At 41.2% G+C, this 19066-nt stretch overlaps 1 protein-coding gene across 2 annotated transcripts in view; it reads right to left on the bottom strand.

Annotated features, from left to right (window-relative positions):
- The window catches only part of NKAP (NFKB activating protein), a 28882-nt gene extending 10026 nt beyond the window's left edge, over positions 1-18856 (bottom strand). For both annotated transcript variants that reach the window (XR_003204535.2, XM_025852626.2), the window contains exons 1-8: positions 18364-18856; positions 15891-15971; positions 7137-7207; positions 6805-6948; positions 4506-4569; positions 2585-2694; positions 2417-2492; positions 1285-1434 (exon numbers count right to left, since the gene is read on the bottom strand). Coding sequence is in view for 1 of the 2 variants with exons in the window: in XM_025852626.2 (XP_025708411.1) it covers positions 1285-1434; positions 2417-2492; positions 2585-2694; positions 4506-4569; positions 6805-6948; positions 7137-7207; positions 15891-15971; positions 18364-18743 (1076 nt within the window). In the remaining variant the exon portion in view is untranslated. The remainder of the gene's footprint in view (positions 1-1284; positions 1435-2416; positions 2493-2584; positions 2695-4505; positions 4570-6804; positions 6949-7136; positions 7208-15890; positions 15972-18363) is intronic.
- Between the last annotated feature and the right edge of the window lie 210 nt (positions 18857-19066).

The raw sequence follows: 19066 nt of genomic DNA, 5'->3' as shown, positions 1-19066 counted from the left end.
ACAACCCTGAGATCATGACCTGACCTGAAACCAAGAGTCAGACCCTTAACTGACTGAACCACCCAGGCACCCCTTTAATGTCTCTTAATGTTTTCTAGTTTTCCCTGTAGAGGTCTTGGACATTTTTTGTTAAGATTTATTCCTAAATCCTTCATATTCTGATACTACTATGAATGTTGTTTTCTTCTTATTTAATTACATTCCTGTTTCCTGATATATAGAAATGCAATTTTCATGTATTAACCTTATACCCAACCATTTATTAAGCCCTATTATTCAGAATCATCTGAAGATTCCTTAGAATTTTCTATGTAAAAAAAAAAAAATTACATCATTCACAAAAAATGAGTTATACCTTCCTTTCCAATGTTTATGACTCTCATTTCTTTTTGTATTATTGTGCTGGTCCTCTGAATTCTAAGATTCTGGAGGTGATTCAGGGGTTTTGCAAATATCTGCCTCCAACTTTATTTTAAAATATGTACCTACTTTAAAATTTGTAAAGTTTTAAAAAATCCAAAATTCAGTTTGATCTTGGTACTGATGCCCTATTAGTTCACTCTCCTCATTCTTCCTGGTTCTTTGCTTTTTCTTCCACTATTTTAAGATTTTATTTTTATTTGACAGAGAGAGACACAGCGAGACAGGGAACACAAGCAGGGGGAGTGGGAGAGGGAGAAGCAGGCTTCCCGCAGAGCAGGGAGCCTGATGCGGGGCTCGATCCCAGGACCCTGGGATCATGACCTGAGCCGAAGGCAGACGCTTAACGACTGGGCCACCCAGGCGCCCCATCTTCCACAATTTTATATTCATTTCCCCCTGCTATCATAATCCTTTTCTGCTCTTAATTCTTAGAGTCCACAGAGAATTAGAGTCCCCATTCTCTGACTCTATAGTTGAAGCAAACTCAGAAAACAGGAAACACTGTCTCATGAAAATGATTTCCTACTACTAGAATGCCACATTCCTCATGGGGCAGTGACAAATAACTGAATTAACTATATCCTCCAGAAGACAAACTATTGGTACCAAAATACAAACTAGGAAAGGACACTGGAAAGACTGATTCTTTCAAGTTGGAGAGATAGCTGATTTTGAGGCTGAGTTGCACACATACTTGGAATTTTAGACAACCATGTTTATCCCAATAAAAGCAATATTAAACCAAAATTTATACTCTATTCATTAGGTATGATCACTTCATGAAAATCAATTACCAAAATATAATGCTGGTATTGAGAAAAGATCTAATCATGGAAACTGACCTCGGTGCCAATAACTTACCTGCTACCACTCATTACATAACCCGAGCATTCAAATGATGCGATTTCTTCACTTGTCAAGCCAATTTCACCTCTTCTTGGGATACGTTTCCCTGCTTTTACATATTCAGCCATAGCTGCACCCTCACCAGGTAACAGCGCATGGCCATAGCTACAAAGTAATTCAGAATTCGAAAAGGTTCATTATAAAAAGCTCATCATTATAAAAAGCTCATCATTTAAAGAGAGCACAAAAAAATTTTCTCTCAGAAAACAGCACAAATAACAGTTGCTGAGCGGCAGCATGCTGGGAAGCCCAATGTGAATGACTTTAATTAGTGAACATTGCACTCTGACCTAAATAACTAACCCAGGAATACAGAGATGCTTTGGAAGAACAAAAGAACTGATGTTAGTAAGTCTAGATTCATGGTTTACAATTATGGATCATTTATCCCTATAGGCAGCGCCTTTATGGCTTCTGCCTCCAGTGAATTCCTTTCCCCCTTTTCCCTTTCAAGGAAAAAAAAAGAAATAATATATCTCAAATTAACATAATTTTTAGACTTATAACCGGTAATGCTATACAGTAACAATTACATATTAACTTTCATTTGAGAGGACTTTAAAAACTATCATCCCTTCATTCAACTCACTGACTGTGTCTTGAAATCCTATTAAACTCAAAGCTTGTAATACAAAAATAATCTCTGTTCTTATGGAATTTATATACTGATGGGGACATAACTGCAATACAATGCAGAACATATAAAACATTGTACAAAAGAAACCGAAAGTACTGTGAGGACTAGAGGATTAAAGAGGGGTAGGAATCCCATCTACTCGTGGAGGGAAGGTCCTGGGAATCAGCACATGACCCCTCCTTTTGAAAAGAGCTTTGAAAGATAGTAAGGATTTTAACAGGAAGAAATTGGGAGTAATGAAGAAACAAGGGCAGGGAAAAGAAGTGAAGGCATGTTGGGGGAAAACATAAGGTGAACAAGGCATGATGTAGGAAAGTGCACAGTAAATACAGGGAAGTTTTAGTTCGGCTCACTTGGAACCTGGCATGTAAATAAGGACATAGAGGGAGATATAGTTGGAAAGGCAAGTTAGGGCTGTACCTTAGATATTTAAAATATACTGTTACTTACTTCAAAGGTTTATCATCCTGAGAGGCAAGTGTTTTTGGAGCCTCTGGGCCAATTAAATCTGAGGGTTCTTCAGGCTCTGCAGGAAAGATGTTCAGAAACAGATTCACATTTTGACTAATCATTTAATGTTTTATCTGTTCTGAGTCAAAGTCTACCAGAAGAACCTACTTGACCGATCCTTCCAGGGATTCTCCAGAAACTCTTCCTGGGAATCTTTAGAGCTTGAATCACTGGAATCTTTTCTACTCTTCTTAGACTTCTTTTTCTTGTATTTCTTCCTGTAATTATAATTTGATACAAATACACTTAATAGTCCCACATTAAAGGGAATCTCACTTTTTAAGGCAATGAAAGACTGATGAAAATGATTTAAGTTCTAAGCTGATCAAAATTTTTAGAGCAGAATTTTAATTAAAAGATCTTTTAACTTATTTAACCAAATCATGTTTCACTATAAAAAAGATCCCTCAAGGGTACAACGAAATACAGTTCTCATGTTGCAAAAAGATAATAAAGCAGTTTAAAAAACAGCTCTTGGGGCGCCTGGGTGGCTCAGTTGGTTAAGTGTCTGCCTTTGGCTCAGGTCATGATCCTAGGGTCCTGGGATTGTGCCCCATGTTGGGCTCCCTGCTCAGCAGAGAGCCTGCTTCTCCCTCTCCCTCTGCCTGCCTCTCTGCCTACTTGTGCTCTATCTCTCTGTCAAATAAATAAAATCTTTAAAAAAAATAAAAATAAAAAACAGCTCTTACCAATTTGAGCATCAATAATTTGAAGCGTAATGGATTAAAATACATCAAATATGTTTGAATCCTGGGGTTCATAATGATACTAAAAAAAGTCCAACTCATTATTTTGAAAACTCATAAAACAAAAAAAGTAAAAAAAAAATAACCTGCCTTTCCTATACAAACTGTACTTCAGAGTAAACAAACAGTTGATGAGGGTAGGTTTCTCTTATAGAATTATCCTACCTAATAAATGAAGAAAGCAAGCCAGAAAAAAAAAAAAAAAAGCCAGAATGAGACTATCACCACTTTGCAATCCTTAATGAAACAAGGGATCTAGGGAATGACCATCCATGGCTATTAATATGACAAAAGGAGACAACCAGACATTATCTGCCTCCTGACGAAGTACACAGCACCACCTATGAAGTATGTGTGCCAAAGACTCAAATCTGTACCTCACCAAGTCTCTGGACCTTACTATCAATATGTAAGAACTAGAGAAAGACAAAGAACATGTTAAAAGCACACCATAAAAATACAGTCAGCGGCGTCTGGCTGGCTCAAACAGTGCAGCACGTGACTCTTGATCTTGGGGTCCTGAGTTCAACCCCCACATTAGGTGTAGAGATTACTTAAAAATAAAATCTTTAAAAATAAAGAAATTAAAGGGTGCCTGGGTGGCTCAGTTGTTAGGTGTCTGCCTTCGGCTTGGGTCGTGATCCCAGAGTCCTGGGATCGAGCCCCGCATCGGGCTCCCCGCTCCGCGGAAAGCCTGCTTCTCCCTCTCCCACTCCCCCTGCTTGTGTTCCCTCTCTCACTGTGTCTCTCTCTGTCAAATAGATAAAATCTTTAAAAAAATAAAAAATAAATTAAAAAATTAAATATAATTAGAAAAATCTATACTGCAGGAAACTCTACAGGTAAATGATTTGGTTTCTTTAACAAAAATATCGCAAGAACAAAAAGGGAAGGGGAACCAACTAATTTAAAGAGATACAAGGGACATATCAACCAATCACAATTTATGGGCATTATTTGGATCCAAATTTAAATAAACTACATAAAAACCTGATGAGAATTGAGGAATTACTGTTAAATATATTAGGCATGATAACACTACTGTGGTTATGATTTTTATAAAGGAATGCCTATCTTTTAGAGAAACATGCTGGTTTATGGACAAAATGATATCTGGGATTGGTTTTGAAATAATGGGGGGGGGCAGTAAAGACTGTCCAAGAGTTGAAATTATTAAGCTGGGTGATGGTTACATGGGGGATCATTACACTATTTTATTTATCATTATTTCTTAATTACTTTATTTTATGTAATTTAAGATAAAAATTGGAAAGAAAACTGACGATCTATGTTTCTTCTTCTTTTCCTTTTTCTTGGCTTTCTTTGCTCTTCTTTTTGTATCCTCATCTGCAAATTAAAGCACATTTTAATTAAAAACAAAAATTAAACTCTAAAAGCCCAGTAACTGAGTAAACATCCTATTGCCCTATTTGTTGTTACAGAGAAATTAATTAACTCAAACATTTATTGCTCCTCATCAGGATATGTGCTAGGCTCCAGGGACACAGAAATTAAAGTTATACTAAGTCTTCAGTGAAGCAGAGTATTATTATTAATTTTACTGGGTGAAATCATAGGAATAAGTAGGAAAATGTCCTTGTTTTTTAGAGATGTATACAGAAATCTTTAGGGTGGCAGTATGATATTTCTAATTTACTTTGAATATCTCAGCAAAAAAAAAATGATATTTAAAGCAACTGTCAAGGGACGCCTGGGTGGCTCAGTCGGTTAAGCATCTGCCTTCGGCTTGGGTCATGATCTCAGGGTCCTGGGATCCAGTCCCACATGGGGCTCCCTGCTCGGCGGGGAGTCTGTTCCTCCCTCTGCCTGCTGCTCCCCCTGCTTGTGTGTGCTCTCTCTCTCGCCCTTGCTCTCTTTCTAGCAAATAAAATCTTTAAAGCAACTGTCAAAATACTAAAAATTGTTAAAACCTAAATGATATATATAGTATACTATTCTCCTTACTTTCTAATGTTTGAGTATTTTCACGAAGAAAAAAGAAAAAAACGCTATGTGTTTGGGGCCAGGGACATGCTTTCTAGGAGCACAGTCTAATGGAGGAGACAGAGGTAAAGAGATAAACAGAATTTGGAGTGATACAGGGAAGCATGGGGTGCTTTGGGCATACAGAGAAGTCTCATTATCAGGATGGTTTGGGGAGGGTGGTTAAGGAATGGTGACTCTTAAGCTAGTTCTTCTTTAAGATTTATTTATTTATTTGAGGGAGAGAGAATAAGCAAGCACGAGCGGTGGGGGGGAAGGGCAGAGGGAGAGGGAGAATCAGACTCCTGGCTGAGCAGGGAGCCCAACTGGGGCTTGATCACAGGACCCTGGGATCATAACCTGAGCCAAAGGCAGACGCTTAACTGACTGAGCCACCCAGGTGCCCCAAGCTAGTTCTTTTTAAAAATCAGTTTTATTACAAAAGTACTGCATGCCCATTGTTGAAGTGAGTAAGCCAAGCCGCATGCAGGGAGAGACTGGCATTGTAGGCAGATGGGACTCTCTGTATCAAGTAACAGAAGCGAGAGAAAGAACATGGAATACCGAGGAGACAGACAGTAGTTCTTTGGTTACAGAGGATGCTGCAAGAGTGACAGGGCATGTGTGATTAGAGAGGGATCAATCAGGGTCCGAACTTTACCCTGAAGGCTACAGAGAGCTTCTGAAGGATTTTTAAGTAGGGGACAGATGTGCTCACGTTTGTGCTCTAAGAAAGTTCACTTGGGGGCACCTGGGTGGCTCAGTCGGTTAAGCGTCTGACTCTTCATTTCAACTCAGGTCACGATCTCATGGGTTGTGGGATCAGCCCTGTTTCAGGCTCCATGCTCAGTGGGGAGTCAACTTGAGATTCTCTCCGTCTGTCCCTCCCCCCACTTGCACACCTGCACTCTATCTCTCTGAAATAAAATAAAAAAAAAAACAGTAGTTCACTCTTCCACAGTGAGGAAGAAAAGTGACAACAGGAGCCAGGAAACCCAGGTGACATCAGAGGAAAAGACACCTTTATGTAATGTGTCCCCAGAAGTGGCACCCTCTGTCAACCATCAGCCAGGAGAAGGCACAAAATGGTAGCTTTCTGTGAGGCACCACCCCACGGGGGGTGTCTTCCCTAATCAGCTGCCAGCCTGAAGGGGGTCCGTTGTGGCGTTCCTTTTTGAAAGTGGCACAGAGGTGCCCACTGAGTGTGGGAATGATACAAGAGACCTGCCCCCCGGGGCTGCTGCAGCCCTGTACGGCTCGACCCCACCTCGGTTCACTGCCACGTGCCTTGTACGGCTAGATACCGCCCACCTGGGGTCACGCCACTCGGGTCTGAATCTCAGCTGTGTGAGCCTGAGTGCGGTATCGCAACCTGCTCTGCGCCCCAATCCCCCAGCGCTAACATGTGGTCTGGAGTCACGTGTGGATTAAACAGCACTGACGAACACCGAGCACTTAGCGCAGTGCCCGGCACAAAGTCAGCGAGTGCTCAATGACTCTTGGTTACCGTGCTTGTGGTTTAACCTTCCTCTGAAATCAGTTTTACGAAGTAAAATGAGTTCTGAAGCCAGGCTTGCAGAGTAATGCTGGCCTTCTTACCGCTGGAGTCTGAGTCACAGTCAGAGTCACTGTCGCTGTCATCAGAATACTTCTTGTGTTTTCTTTTAGAGGATTTTTTCTTTCTCTTTTTCTTGGACCTTTCTTTCGAACGACTAGACTTCCTCTTCTTCTTCTTCTTCTCTTCTACGTAAAGTACAAATATAAAATTAACTTCTAACAAGTATTACGATCATCAGTTTTATTGTATTTGAAATACTGAAAAAGAACAGATGACGGGCAACTTGAGTACAAGCGAAGTCTATTGTTCGACTATTTAGAAACATTTTTTTCAACTTCTCAATACAGCAGCTCTGTAGTATTTAAAAAAATACCTTCTGAAGTAGAAGCTGAAGTGGTGCTTTTCTTTGGCTCATCATCCTCTACTGGTGTGTGTTCGTCAGAGCTGAATTTAAAGAAGATGGTTGTAAGAATCAGAAAAGTGATAAAATGTGAATCATGGAGTATAAAAATATAGAATCAAAAAATTTCAGTAATGACACCAATTGTCCAACAACAATTAAGAGCAAACACTGGAATAACTTTGTAAGGGTATAGTTCGAGGGTCTACCACCTTCAAAATAATATAATAATCATTTACATTTGCATAATGCTTTAGAGTTTACAAAACACTATTCAAACTAAAAGCAATGGGTAAATTTTCAGAAGAAGCCACCGGGTAAATGTACGGAACCATAAGGAAAGATGGAAAAAACAAGAGGGACGCCTAGGTGGCTCAGATGGTTGAGCGTCTGCCTTAGGCTTGGGTCATGGTCCTGGGGCGCTAGGATCGAGCCCCGCATCAGGCTCCTGGCTCAGCAGGGAGTCTGCTGCTCCTTCTCCCTCTGCCTCTCCCCCTGCTCATGCTCTCTCTCTCTCTGATCTCTGTCTCAAATGAATAAAAAATCTTAAAAAAAAAAAAAGAAAAAACAAGAGATAAGAAGACCAAAGAAAGACTTCACTTTATTCTATGTGTATAAAGGACATATGGTAGAGCAGCAACTGTTCTGTCCCCAGAGCAAGAAGAACCTAACACACTACCACATAAAGAGATTTCTTTCTATTATAGATAATTCTGAAAATGAGTACTATTAAAATTCTATAATAGTTTAGAAGAGGATGGGGTGGCTGAGTGGCTCAGTCAGTTGAACGGCTGACTCTTGGTTTTGGCTCAGGTCATGATCTCAGAGTCCTGGGATCGAGCCCTACATCCAGCTCCATGCTCAGCAGTGAGTCTGCTCCCTCTCCTTTTGCCCCTCCCACTTGCTCTCTCTCTTAAAATAAATAAATCTTTGGGGTGCCTGGGTGGCTCAGTCAGTTGGGTGCCTGCCTTTGGCTCAGGTCATGATCCTGGGGTCCTGGGATCGAGCCCCGCACTGGGCTCTCGCTCTGCGGGGACCCTGCTTCTCTCTCTCTCTCCCATGGATAAATAAATAAAATCTTTAAAGAATATATTAAAAAATAAATAAATCTTTAAAAAATAGTTTAGGAGAGGAATTTTCATATCATATAATCTTTTAATCTGAAGACAACATCTGGAGTAATTTAGGTATTGCCTAGAAAATTATTTGTAGTGTTCCTTCCAGCTCATTCTTTCAGTTCAGATTCTTTGATCATTTTCAAAGATATCTATAAGAACAAGTTTCAGATAATAACTCTATCACCCTGTCACAAAACACAAGTATATCTGTCAAGCACATTGTTTCAACTCAAAGTAGACTTAGAAAAGAGGGAAGAACCTTATGCACAGCACCAAATGAAAAAAATAAGAAAAAAAATAATTAGGCCTTCAGATACTATTTAATACAAGAAAACTAACTAGGAGCACCTGGCTGCCTCAGTTGGTGGAGCGTGAGACTCCTGCTCTTGGGGTTGTAAGTCTGAGCCCCATGTTGGGTGTAAAGATTACTTAAAATAAAATATAAAAAGAAAATAAACAAAACTGTATTAGTATATTCATTTTTTTAAAAAATCCCTTTGGGAACAGAATAAAGAGCCCAAAATAAACCTATGCATATACAGGAAATTGAGCTATGACAAAGGAGTAAAGAAAAAAAGAGGAGTAAAGGATATACCCAGACGCCCCCTGTTACCTTTGTTTTTAATGGGAAATCTAAAAACCAGGGCACCTGGGGGGCTCAGTTAGTTAAGCATCTGCCTTCAGCTCAGGTCGTGATCCCGGGGTCCTGGGATCGAGCCCCACACTGGGCTCCTTGCTTGGCAGGCAGCTGCTTCTCCCTCTCCCTCTGCCTGCAGCTCCCCCTCCTTGTGCTCTCTTTCTCATTATCTCTAACTCTCTGTCAAATAAATAAAGTCTTAAAAAAAAAAACAACAAAGGTAACAGGGGCACACGGATGCCTCAGTCAGTTAAGCATCCGACTCTTGATTTTGGCTCAGGTCATGATCTCAGAGTCGTGAGACGGGGTCTGCTTTGAGCTCTGCGCTGAATGTGAAGCCTACTTAAGATTCTCTCTCCTCCTCTGCAGCCCCCAACCTCCCCCTCACGTACCATGCTCTCTGTCTCTCGCTCAAAAAAAAAAAAAAAAAAAGCAAAGGATCTGAATAGACATTTTCCAAAGACATATAAATGGGTAACCACTATATAAAAAACATGTTCAGTATCACTAATCATGAGGGAAATGTAAATCAAAATCAAAAAGAGATAATAACTCACCTGTTAGAATGGCCATTCTTGAAAAGACAAGAAATAACAAGTGTTGGTGAAGATGCGGAGGAAAGGGAACCTGCGCACACTGTAGGTGGGAATGTAAATTGGTATAGCCACTATGGAAAACTGTATGGAGGTTCCTTAAAAATTAAAAATGTAACTACCGGGGCAACTGGGTGGCTCAGTCGGTTGAGTGGCTGCCTTCAGCTCAGGTCATGATCCCAGGGTCCTAGGATCGAGCCCCACATCGGGCTCCCTGCTCAGCAGGGAGTCGGCTTCTCCCTCTGCCTCTGCCTCTCTGCCTGCTTGTACTCTCTCTCTCTCTCTCTCTCTGTCAAATAAATAAAATCTTTAAAGGGCGCCTGGGTGGCTCAGTCGGTTAAGCGACTGCCTTCGGCTCAGGTCATGATCCTGGAGTCCCGGGATCGAGTCCCACATCGGGCTCCCTGCTCGGCAGGGAGTCTGCTTCTCCCTCTGACCCTCTTCCCTCTCGTGCTATCTCTCATTCTCTCTCTCTCTCAAATAAATAAATAAAATCTTTAAAAAAATAAAATAAAATCTTTAAAAATATATATAACTACCATATGATCCAGCAATTCCACCTCTGGGTATTTACCCAAAGAAAACAAAAACACTAACTTGAAGATATATGCACTCCCATGTTCACTGCAACATTATTTACAATAGCCAAGATATGGAAACAACCCAAGTGTCTTTTTTTTTTTTTTTTTTTTTACAACCCAAGTGTCTATGGAGGGATGAAGAGATGAAGAAAATGTAGTATAGGAGAGGGTATCAACATGGTGGAGTAGGAAAATCCTGAGCTCACCTCCTTCCATAGACATACCAAAATCTACAACTACATATAGAACAACTATCTCTGAGAATGAACTGAAGAGTAGCAGAACCAGATCATATGTAACTAAGGATATAAAGAAAAAGCCACAATGAGAAGGGTAGGAGGGGCAGAGACACAGTCTAGTCAGGACCCACACCCTTGGCATGGTGACCAACAGCAGAAGGGATATCATAACTGTAGAGTCCCTCACTGAGAAATAAGAGATCTGCGTTCCACATCAGCCTCCATAGCCTGAGGGACCTGTACCAAAAAGACAAGCACCCATAATGCCTGGCATTGAAAACAAGTGGGGCCTATGTCCGGGAGAGCCAGAGGGCAGTGGGAAATTGAGACTTCCCTCTTAAAGGGCACACCAGTGCAGAGGCATTAGTTTGAAAAGTACCTAGGTTAGAGGTGAAGAAGATCCAAGGAGACTAAGTTTAGGGTGTGTTGGAGGGGCAGGGATCTGTCTGAACATTCTCCAGGGAAAGAAGCACTGGGAGGCCCCATTTTCTTTTTACTTCCTTTACATCTAGCTGGTCCGGTGCTGGCAGGTGCCATTTCTGACACTCTCCATCTACTGTGCTAGCACTACTTGCACAGACTCACCCCACCCAACCTGTCCACCCTGGCCTGGCACTCCTCTCTAGCAGCTCCCTACCCACCATACCTAGCAGGCATCCTTGGCCAGGACGAGCACACCTTCCACCCAAGGGCTCCTGCCCTGGAGGCCCAGTCCTATACACTAGAGTGTCTGCATCAGTGGCAGCTGGACTTTGCAGCCAGCTGCACCAAAAGCCTGCCCTACTCAACAGTGCTCACGCAGCTCACAATCAGGCCTTATAGCCAGCTGTGCCAAGGGCCAACCCCACACACCAGCATGCCCACACCAGCTGCAACCAGGACTGTCAGGCAGAGGGAGAAGCAGTCTCCCTGCTGAGATATGTGATCAAGACACATTATAATCAGAGTGTCAAGAGTTAGAGATAAACAATCTTAAAAGCAGCAAAAGGAAAACAACTAGTTACATACCAAGGGACCCTAAGTCTATAAGCTAGTTTTTCAGCAGAAACTTTATAGGTCAGAAGAGAACAGCATGATATATGCGAAGTGCTAAAAGGAAAAAAACTCACAACCAAGATCACTCTACCCAGCAAGGTTATCACTCAGAAGTGAAGGAGAAACAAGGAGTTTCTGAGACAAGCATAAGCTAAAGGAGGTCATCAATACCAAACCAGCCTTACAAGAAATGTTTAGGGGACTTAATTTTAAGTAGAAAAGAAAAATCGTAACTACAAGTAAGAAAATTATGAAAGGAGGGGTGCTTGGCTGGCTCAGTCAGTGGAGCATACGACTCTTGCTCTTGGGGTTGTGAGTTGGAGCTCCATGTTGGGTGTAGAGATTACTTATAATAAAATCGTTAAAAAAAAAAAAAGGAAAATTATGAAAGGAAAAATCTCATTGGTAAATGTAAACATACAGTAAAGGTAGTGGATCAACCACCTACATAGCTAGTATGAAGGTTAAAAGACAAAAGCAATAAAATCAGTTAGACCCACAATAATTAGTCAATGGAAACATAAAATAATTGTATGTAAAATATGTTAAAAACATCATGGGGGATGATGTAGTGCTTTTGGAATGCATCTGAACTTAAGTGGGCATTAACTTAAAATGGATTGCTATATACATAAGATGTTATATTATGAACCTCATGGTAACCACTGACCAAATACCTATAATAGAAAAACAAAAAATAAAAGAAAACAAACATAACACTAAGGAAAGTCACCAAATTTCAAGGTAAGAGAGCAAGAGAAGAACTACAAAAACAATCAGAAAGGGATGCCTGGGTGGCTCAGTTGGTTAAGTGTCTGCCTCAGGCTCAGGTCATGATTCCAGCCTGGGATCAAGTCCCACATCTGGCTCCTTGCTCAGCAGGGAGACTGCTTCTCCCTCTGCCTACCACTCCCCCTGCTTGTGCACTCTCTCTCTCTGACAAATAAATAAAATCTTTAAAAAAAGAAATCCATAAAATGGCAACAAGTCTATACTTATCAATACTTTTTTTAATCAATAATTACTTTAAGGACACCTGGGTGGCTCAGTCGTTAAGCATCTGCCTTCGGCTCAGGTCATGATCCCAGGGTCCTGGGATCAAGTCCCGCATCGGGCTCCCTGCTTGGCAGAAAGCCTGCTTCTCCCTCTCCCACTCCCCCTGCTTGTGTTCCCTCTCCCTCTCTGTGTCTCTTTCTGTCAAATAAATAAATAAATCTTTAAAAAAAATTACTTTAAATGTAAACTTACTAAGTGCTCCAATCAAAACACACACAGTAGCTGAATAGATTTAAAAAAACAATACCTATCTATATGCTGCCTACAACAGACTCACTTCAGATCTAAAGACAGAGAGACTGAAACTGAAGGGATGGAAAAAGATATTCCATGCAAATGAAAACAAACAAAAAGCTGGGGTAGCAATACTTATATCATACAAAACAGACTAGAAAACAAAGCCTGTAACAAGACACAAAGGACATTACGTATGATAAAGGGATCAATCCAACAAGAGGATATAACATTTGTAAATACCTATGCACCCAATACAGGAGCACCTTAATACATAAACCAACTATTAACAGACATAAAGGGAGAAATTGACAGTAATACAATAATAGTAAGAGACCTAATACCCCACTTACATGAATGGATCGATCATTCAGACAGAAAATCAATAAGGAAACAGTGGCCTTGACCAACAGACTAGACCAGATGGACTTAACAGATATATACAGAACATTCTATCCAAAAACAGCAGAATACACACTCTTTTCAAGTGCACATGGAATATTCTCCAGGACTGATCCCATGTTAGGTCACAAGACAAGTTTTGATAAATTTAAGACTGAAATCGTATCAAGCATCTTTTCAGACCACAACAGTATGAAACTAGAAATCAATTACAAGAAAACTGGAAAAACACAAACACATAAAGGCAAAACAACATGGAATTAAACAACCAATGGGTCGGGGTGCCTGGGTGGCACAGTCGGTTAAGTGTCTGACTCTTGGTTTCAACTCAGGTTGTGATCTCAGGGTCGTGAGATCGAGCCCCATGTCAGGCTCTGTGCTCAGTGTGGAGTCTGCTTGAGATTCTCTCTCCCTCTCCCTCTGACCCTCCCATTTGTGCATGCGTGCTCTCTCTCTCTCTTAAATAAATAAATCTTTAAAAATCAATAAATAAAGGGGCGCCTGGGTGGCTCAGTCGTTAAGCGTCTGCCTTCGGCTCGGCTCATGATCTCGGGGTCCTGGGATCGAGCCCTGCATTGGGATCCCTGCTTGGTGGGAAGCCTGGTTCTCCCTCTCCCACTCCCCCTGCTTGTGTTCCCTCTCTCGCTGTGTCTCTCTCTGTCAAATAAATAAATAAAATCTTTAAAATAAATAAATAAATAAATAACCAACCAACCAACCAACGGGTCAATGAAGAAATCAAAGAGGAAGTCAAAAATTACCCTGAGACAAATGAAAATGGAAACACAACAGTACAAAATCCATGAAATGCAGCAAAAGAAGTTCTACGAGGGAAGTTTTATACAGGCCCAACTCAAGAACCAAGAAAAATCTCAAATAAACAATCTAATCTTACACCTAAAGGAACTAGAAAAAGAACAAAGCCCAAAGTTAACAGGAGGAAGAAAATAATAAAGATCAGAGTGAAAAATAAATGAAAAAGAGACTAAAAAGACAACAGAAAAGATCAATGAAACGAAGAGTTGGTTCTTTGACAAGATAAAATTGATAACCTTTAGCCAGATTCATCAAGAAAAAAAGAAAGAGTGCCCATATAAATAAAATCAGAAATGAAAGTGGATAAGTTACACCCAATACTACAGAAATAGAAAAAAATCATGAGACTATTAAGAACAATTATGTGCCAACAAACAACTGAGAATAAATAAATCGTCTAAATCAGGAAGATTACAATACAGACTGATTACTACTAATGAAATTGACTCAGTAATCAAAAAACTCCCAACAAAAGAAACTCCAGGACCAGATGGTTTCACAGGTAAATTCTACCAAATATTTAATGAATTAAGACCTATACTGCTTAAACAATTCCAAAAAACTGAAGAAAGAACAGACTCACTCTATGAGGCCAGCATTGTCCTGATACCAAAACCAAAGACACCACAAATAAAAAAGTTACAAGCCAATATCCCTGATGTATGTAGATGCAAAAATCTGCAACAAAATATTAGCAAACCAAATTTTATAGTACATTAAAAAGATCATACACCATTCTAAAGTCAAAATTACTCCAGAAATGCAAGGATAATTCAATATCCACAAATCAATCAATGTGGATATACCACATTAACAAAATAAAGGATAAAAATCCTATGATCATCTCAATAGATGCAGAAACAGCATCTGACAAAAACTCAACATCCAAATAAGATACAAACTCTCAACAAAGTGAATATAGAGAAAACATACCTCAACTTAAAAAAGGCCAGATATGACGAACCCACAGCTAACATCACACTCAACAGTAAAAAGCTGAAAGCTTCACCCCAAGATCAGGAACAAGACAAGGATGCCCATTCTCACCACTTTTATTCAACATAATACTGAAGTCCTAGCCAAAGACAAGAAAAATAAAAGGCATCCAAATTGGTAAAGAAGAAGTAAAAGTGGGGCACCTGGGTGGCTCAGTTGGTTAAGCGACTGCCTTCAGCTCAGGTCATGATCCTGGAGTCCCAGGATGAAGTCCCGGGATCGAGTCCCGCATCAGGCTCCCTGCTCAGCAGGGAGTCTCCTTCTCCCTCTGACCCTCCCCCCTCTCATGTGCTCTCTCTCTCTCTCTCTCTCATTCTCTCTCTCTCTCAAATAAATAAATAAAATCTTTAAAAAATGTAAGAAGTAAAACTGTCACTATTTGCCAATATATATAAGAAAACCCTACTCTACCATCCATGTTGTTTGTCAATTGTACCTCAAAAAAAAAAAATCCCTTTGTAAGGCTAACACCTGACACTCAATCTGCTATTAGGCTGAGAAAAAAATAATTCAAAATAATATCAATATATTTGTCTTAATACTGAACCCTTCTATGAATAGGAAATTAGCACTCCCATGAATTACAATTTAAGAACAATTAACGGGCGCCTGGGTGGCTCAGTCGGTTAAGTGGCTGCCTTCAGGTCAGGTCATGATCCCAGGGTCCTGGGATCGAGCCCTGAGTTGGGCTCCCTGCTCAGCGGGGAGCCTGCTTCTCCCTCTCCCTCTCCCTGCCGCTCTGCCTACTTGTGCTCTCCACCTCTCTGTCAAATAAATAAAATCTTTAAAAATAAATTTAAAAAAGAACACATGTTAATATGTTAAAATCCACTAGCAACATGTTTTAATTGTTATGTATGTTCAATGTTTTTAAATTCTAAGGGGTAGAATAGCATAAATCACAAAAAAGAAGAAAAAACATGAGCTGTACTTAAAAGTTCTTCATTTAACAAAAATTTTGACAAGTCTCTGGATTTAAACAAATGTTACATTTTTTAAAAGTATTTTTTAATCACTTACTCTGGTTCTGGATTCTTTGGAGAAAGTCCCCATACTTCAGGAGCTCCCAATTCTCCAATCCTCTCTCTCTCACTTAATCTCCTAGAAGATATAGGCATATAAATTATAACTCCATGGCTAAATTGTCTCCTAAATACATAATCAATTCAAAGGAGGCCAGTTAAGTCCTATTTTCCTATTTTAAAAGTTAAATTAATAAATTAAGTATACTCATTATAATTTGATGTTCTTGCTAGTACTATCAAATGGTACAGCCTACAGACAGCCTGAGGCCAGGACAGAAATACAGCCTCAAAGGCTATCAAGTACATCTCTTCTGCCTCTTGCATGACATAGCTCCTAATTGCTCATTTCGTCTTCTGCAATATGTGACACAAATAGTTTTATATTTGGAAATAACTTGTTTATACATGTTTATGAGTAAAGAGCAGTCTCTACTTTTGATTTAGTCAAACCCGTTTTCAGAAACTTAGGAATTAATGAAGAAAATTAAAATGAAGCATTAGAAATAGAAAATAGAGAGCTCTGAAAATGAAAGAAAAGTTTTATTTGACAAAAACTGTCCTCAATGAGATACAGGGTTTGTTTTCTCCCTTTTCCCTTTAGTTCCTTTTTGGAAAAGGACTATATTCCCTATCTACTCTTGCAGGACATGAAAAATTTATGTTTGTGATTTTTTTCTTTCAATTTTGCTCACAAACAAAATACAAAAAAACGAAGACTCAATTCCTCAAAGTTTAGCTGCTTGTGATTCCATTTGTTAAAAACACACACACACCCCAAACCCTTACAAAATAAACTGGTTTGATTGCTTGAATATACTGTTTTTTACTTCTTTATTCAGGAGAAAAGGTATTATAATCATGCAGAATTAGACTCAGGTTTCCCACTTGAAGAAAGTGCCTAAAAGGGTTATACTTATAACCCAACTTCTAATATATATGCAGGGGGAAGTATGACAGGCTGTAAGAACAGTCAAGTTCTCATCCCTGCTGCCCCCAGCTTCATCTGTACTCTTAAGATAAACTATTCATCTTCTAAATGTACAAATGCAAATTCCATCCAAGAAGTTCTGACATCTTTTGATGAGGATTGTCCAGTAGGAAGCTGGCTGCTTTTTGACTAACACAGCCAGGAGGTAACTCTGAAAAATTTAATTTGGAGAGGTAGGTCTCCAACCTAACTCCGTACTGTTTTTATTGTTTCTGCTTCCATTCAGGAAATCCTAGTAGCTAACACTCAAGGACTATTTATTATGTTCCAGGAACTAAAATCATCACAACTCTAAAAGCCTTGGCGCCAATTTTATCCCTCTTTAAATGGTTAGAAATAAAGCTCAGAGAAGTTCAGAAACTTGCTCAAGGTCACACAACTATTACACTGCAAAGCATGGCTTCAAATTCAGGCATTCGGATTCTGGAGCCTTTCCTCTTCATTGCTATCCTTTATTACTTCCCATTCTTGGAAGAAGAAGATTTATGGAGACATCTCCCAGCTTTGGAATCTTAACCTGCCCCTCAATGCCTGTGATACTGTTAAATTTCTTTTTTAACATAGCGCACATGTAGGGGCGCCTGGGTGGCTCAGTTGGTTAAGCGTCTGCCCTGGGCTGGGGTCTTGATCCCAGGGGTCATGATCCCACATCAGGTTCCCTGCTCAACGGGGAGCCTGCTTCTCCCTCTCCCTCTGCCTGCCGCTCCCCCTGCTTGTGCTGTCAAATAAATAAATAAAAAAAAAACACACACACAGAGGACATGTAAAGCACCTGGTACAGTGCCTGACAGAATTTAACACTCAATAAGCATTAGATTTTAAAACTTACGGGACAATAATTATAACCCTTTTCCTTTCTCCTTCTTCAGCTATCCACTTTCCCACTCCAACACTCACTCATGAGAGGGCACCTGATCTCACCCTTGACCTCGTTTTTCACAGTCAAATTGAGACCATTTAACAAGACCTTTTTCAACGTAGCTTAATCACCAGTTTAGCAGGTCACTTATCCCACATTCAATCATCTGGGCTCAGAGGGTTTTTTCCCCTCGGATTTAAACTCTTCCTCTCAACATTTCCACCGTACACATCCTGTCACCTCAAACCTGACTGATCATTCAGCAAGCAGTGCTGGTACGCCTACCAAGTGCTAGGCACTGCTAATCTTGTGATCAATAAAACAGGTCTCTTCTTTGCCACGAGCTCAATCGAGTGCGAAATGAAAGCACGCTTCCAAATGATAAAGACACGACCAAGCGAATACTGTAATTCGGGTAGGTCTGAGGCTCCCGACAGAACCGCTCCAAGCCAGGAGGCAGAAGAAGTAGCGGAGACACCAGAGCGCGGTACCAAGGGGCCCGAGGATGAGTGAAAACCCAAGGGAAGAGAGGGGCGGAAAAAGGCAGAGAGCGAAATGCGCAAAGTCAGACTCCAAAGTCGGGTGGGCTCCCGCAAGAGAAGGTGTGCCCGTCTCACTCACTTCTGCCGCAGGCTCTCCTCCCTCTCCTTGTCCAGAAGGCTAGGCCACGGCTTGTCGCTCCCGTAGGGGCGCGAGTAGCCGCCATAATACGCGGTCGAGGAGGCTGAAGCGAAGGGGTTGCCCCGCGGCGCAGAGGGCCGCTCCCGGGAGCATGACCGCGAACGGGATCGGTAGGACTGGTTTCGGGACCCCTGACTGAAGCCGCCCGGCTGATGGCTGACACCATTCCGAGAGCAAGAGTGCGAACGAGAGCGCGAGCGACGGCCCCGCGGGGAGCGGGCGGATCTGCTGGGCTTAGGGCTTCTCGACGAACTGCGACGCTTCCCCCCGGAGCCCGAGGCCTCCCCCTCAGGGCTGCGCGAACCCGACACCGGAGCCATCGCGGCCGCTGGGTCCCCCAAATAGCTAGAGAAGGGGGGCGCTCTCGCGAGCCTCGGAAGATCTGGGTTGGTTCGGGTCCCAAACCCGCCGTCGCGCCACCGCCGGAACCTGAGGAAACCTTGGAAACAGTTCCGGGTACGTCGGCAAATCTCTTCCCCCGACCTAGGTGGTCCTGCCCACGGGACGGGGATGTGTGTATCGGTATAAAGAAGTCCGTGGGGCAACCGGGTCCACTCATCCTTCCGGTCCCGAGTGAGGCTCCTCAAATCTAAACTGGACTAGAGAGCGTGTCCTTTCCTTAGCATCGAGTTGAAATAACTCA

The sequence above is a fragment of the Callorhinus ursinus genome, unplaced genomic scaffold (assembly GCF_003265705.2).
Source record: "Callorhinus ursinus isolate GAN/ISIS: 27379988/994484 unplaced genomic scaffold, GSC_fseal_2.0 scaffold33, whole genome shotgun sequence".
NCBI lineage: Eukaryota > Metazoa > Chordata > Mammalia > Carnivora > Otariidae > Callorhinus > Callorhinus ursinus.
The sequence above is the reverse complement of the archived record's forward strand: the minus strand, read 5'-3'. Positions and strand labels throughout refer to the sequence as shown.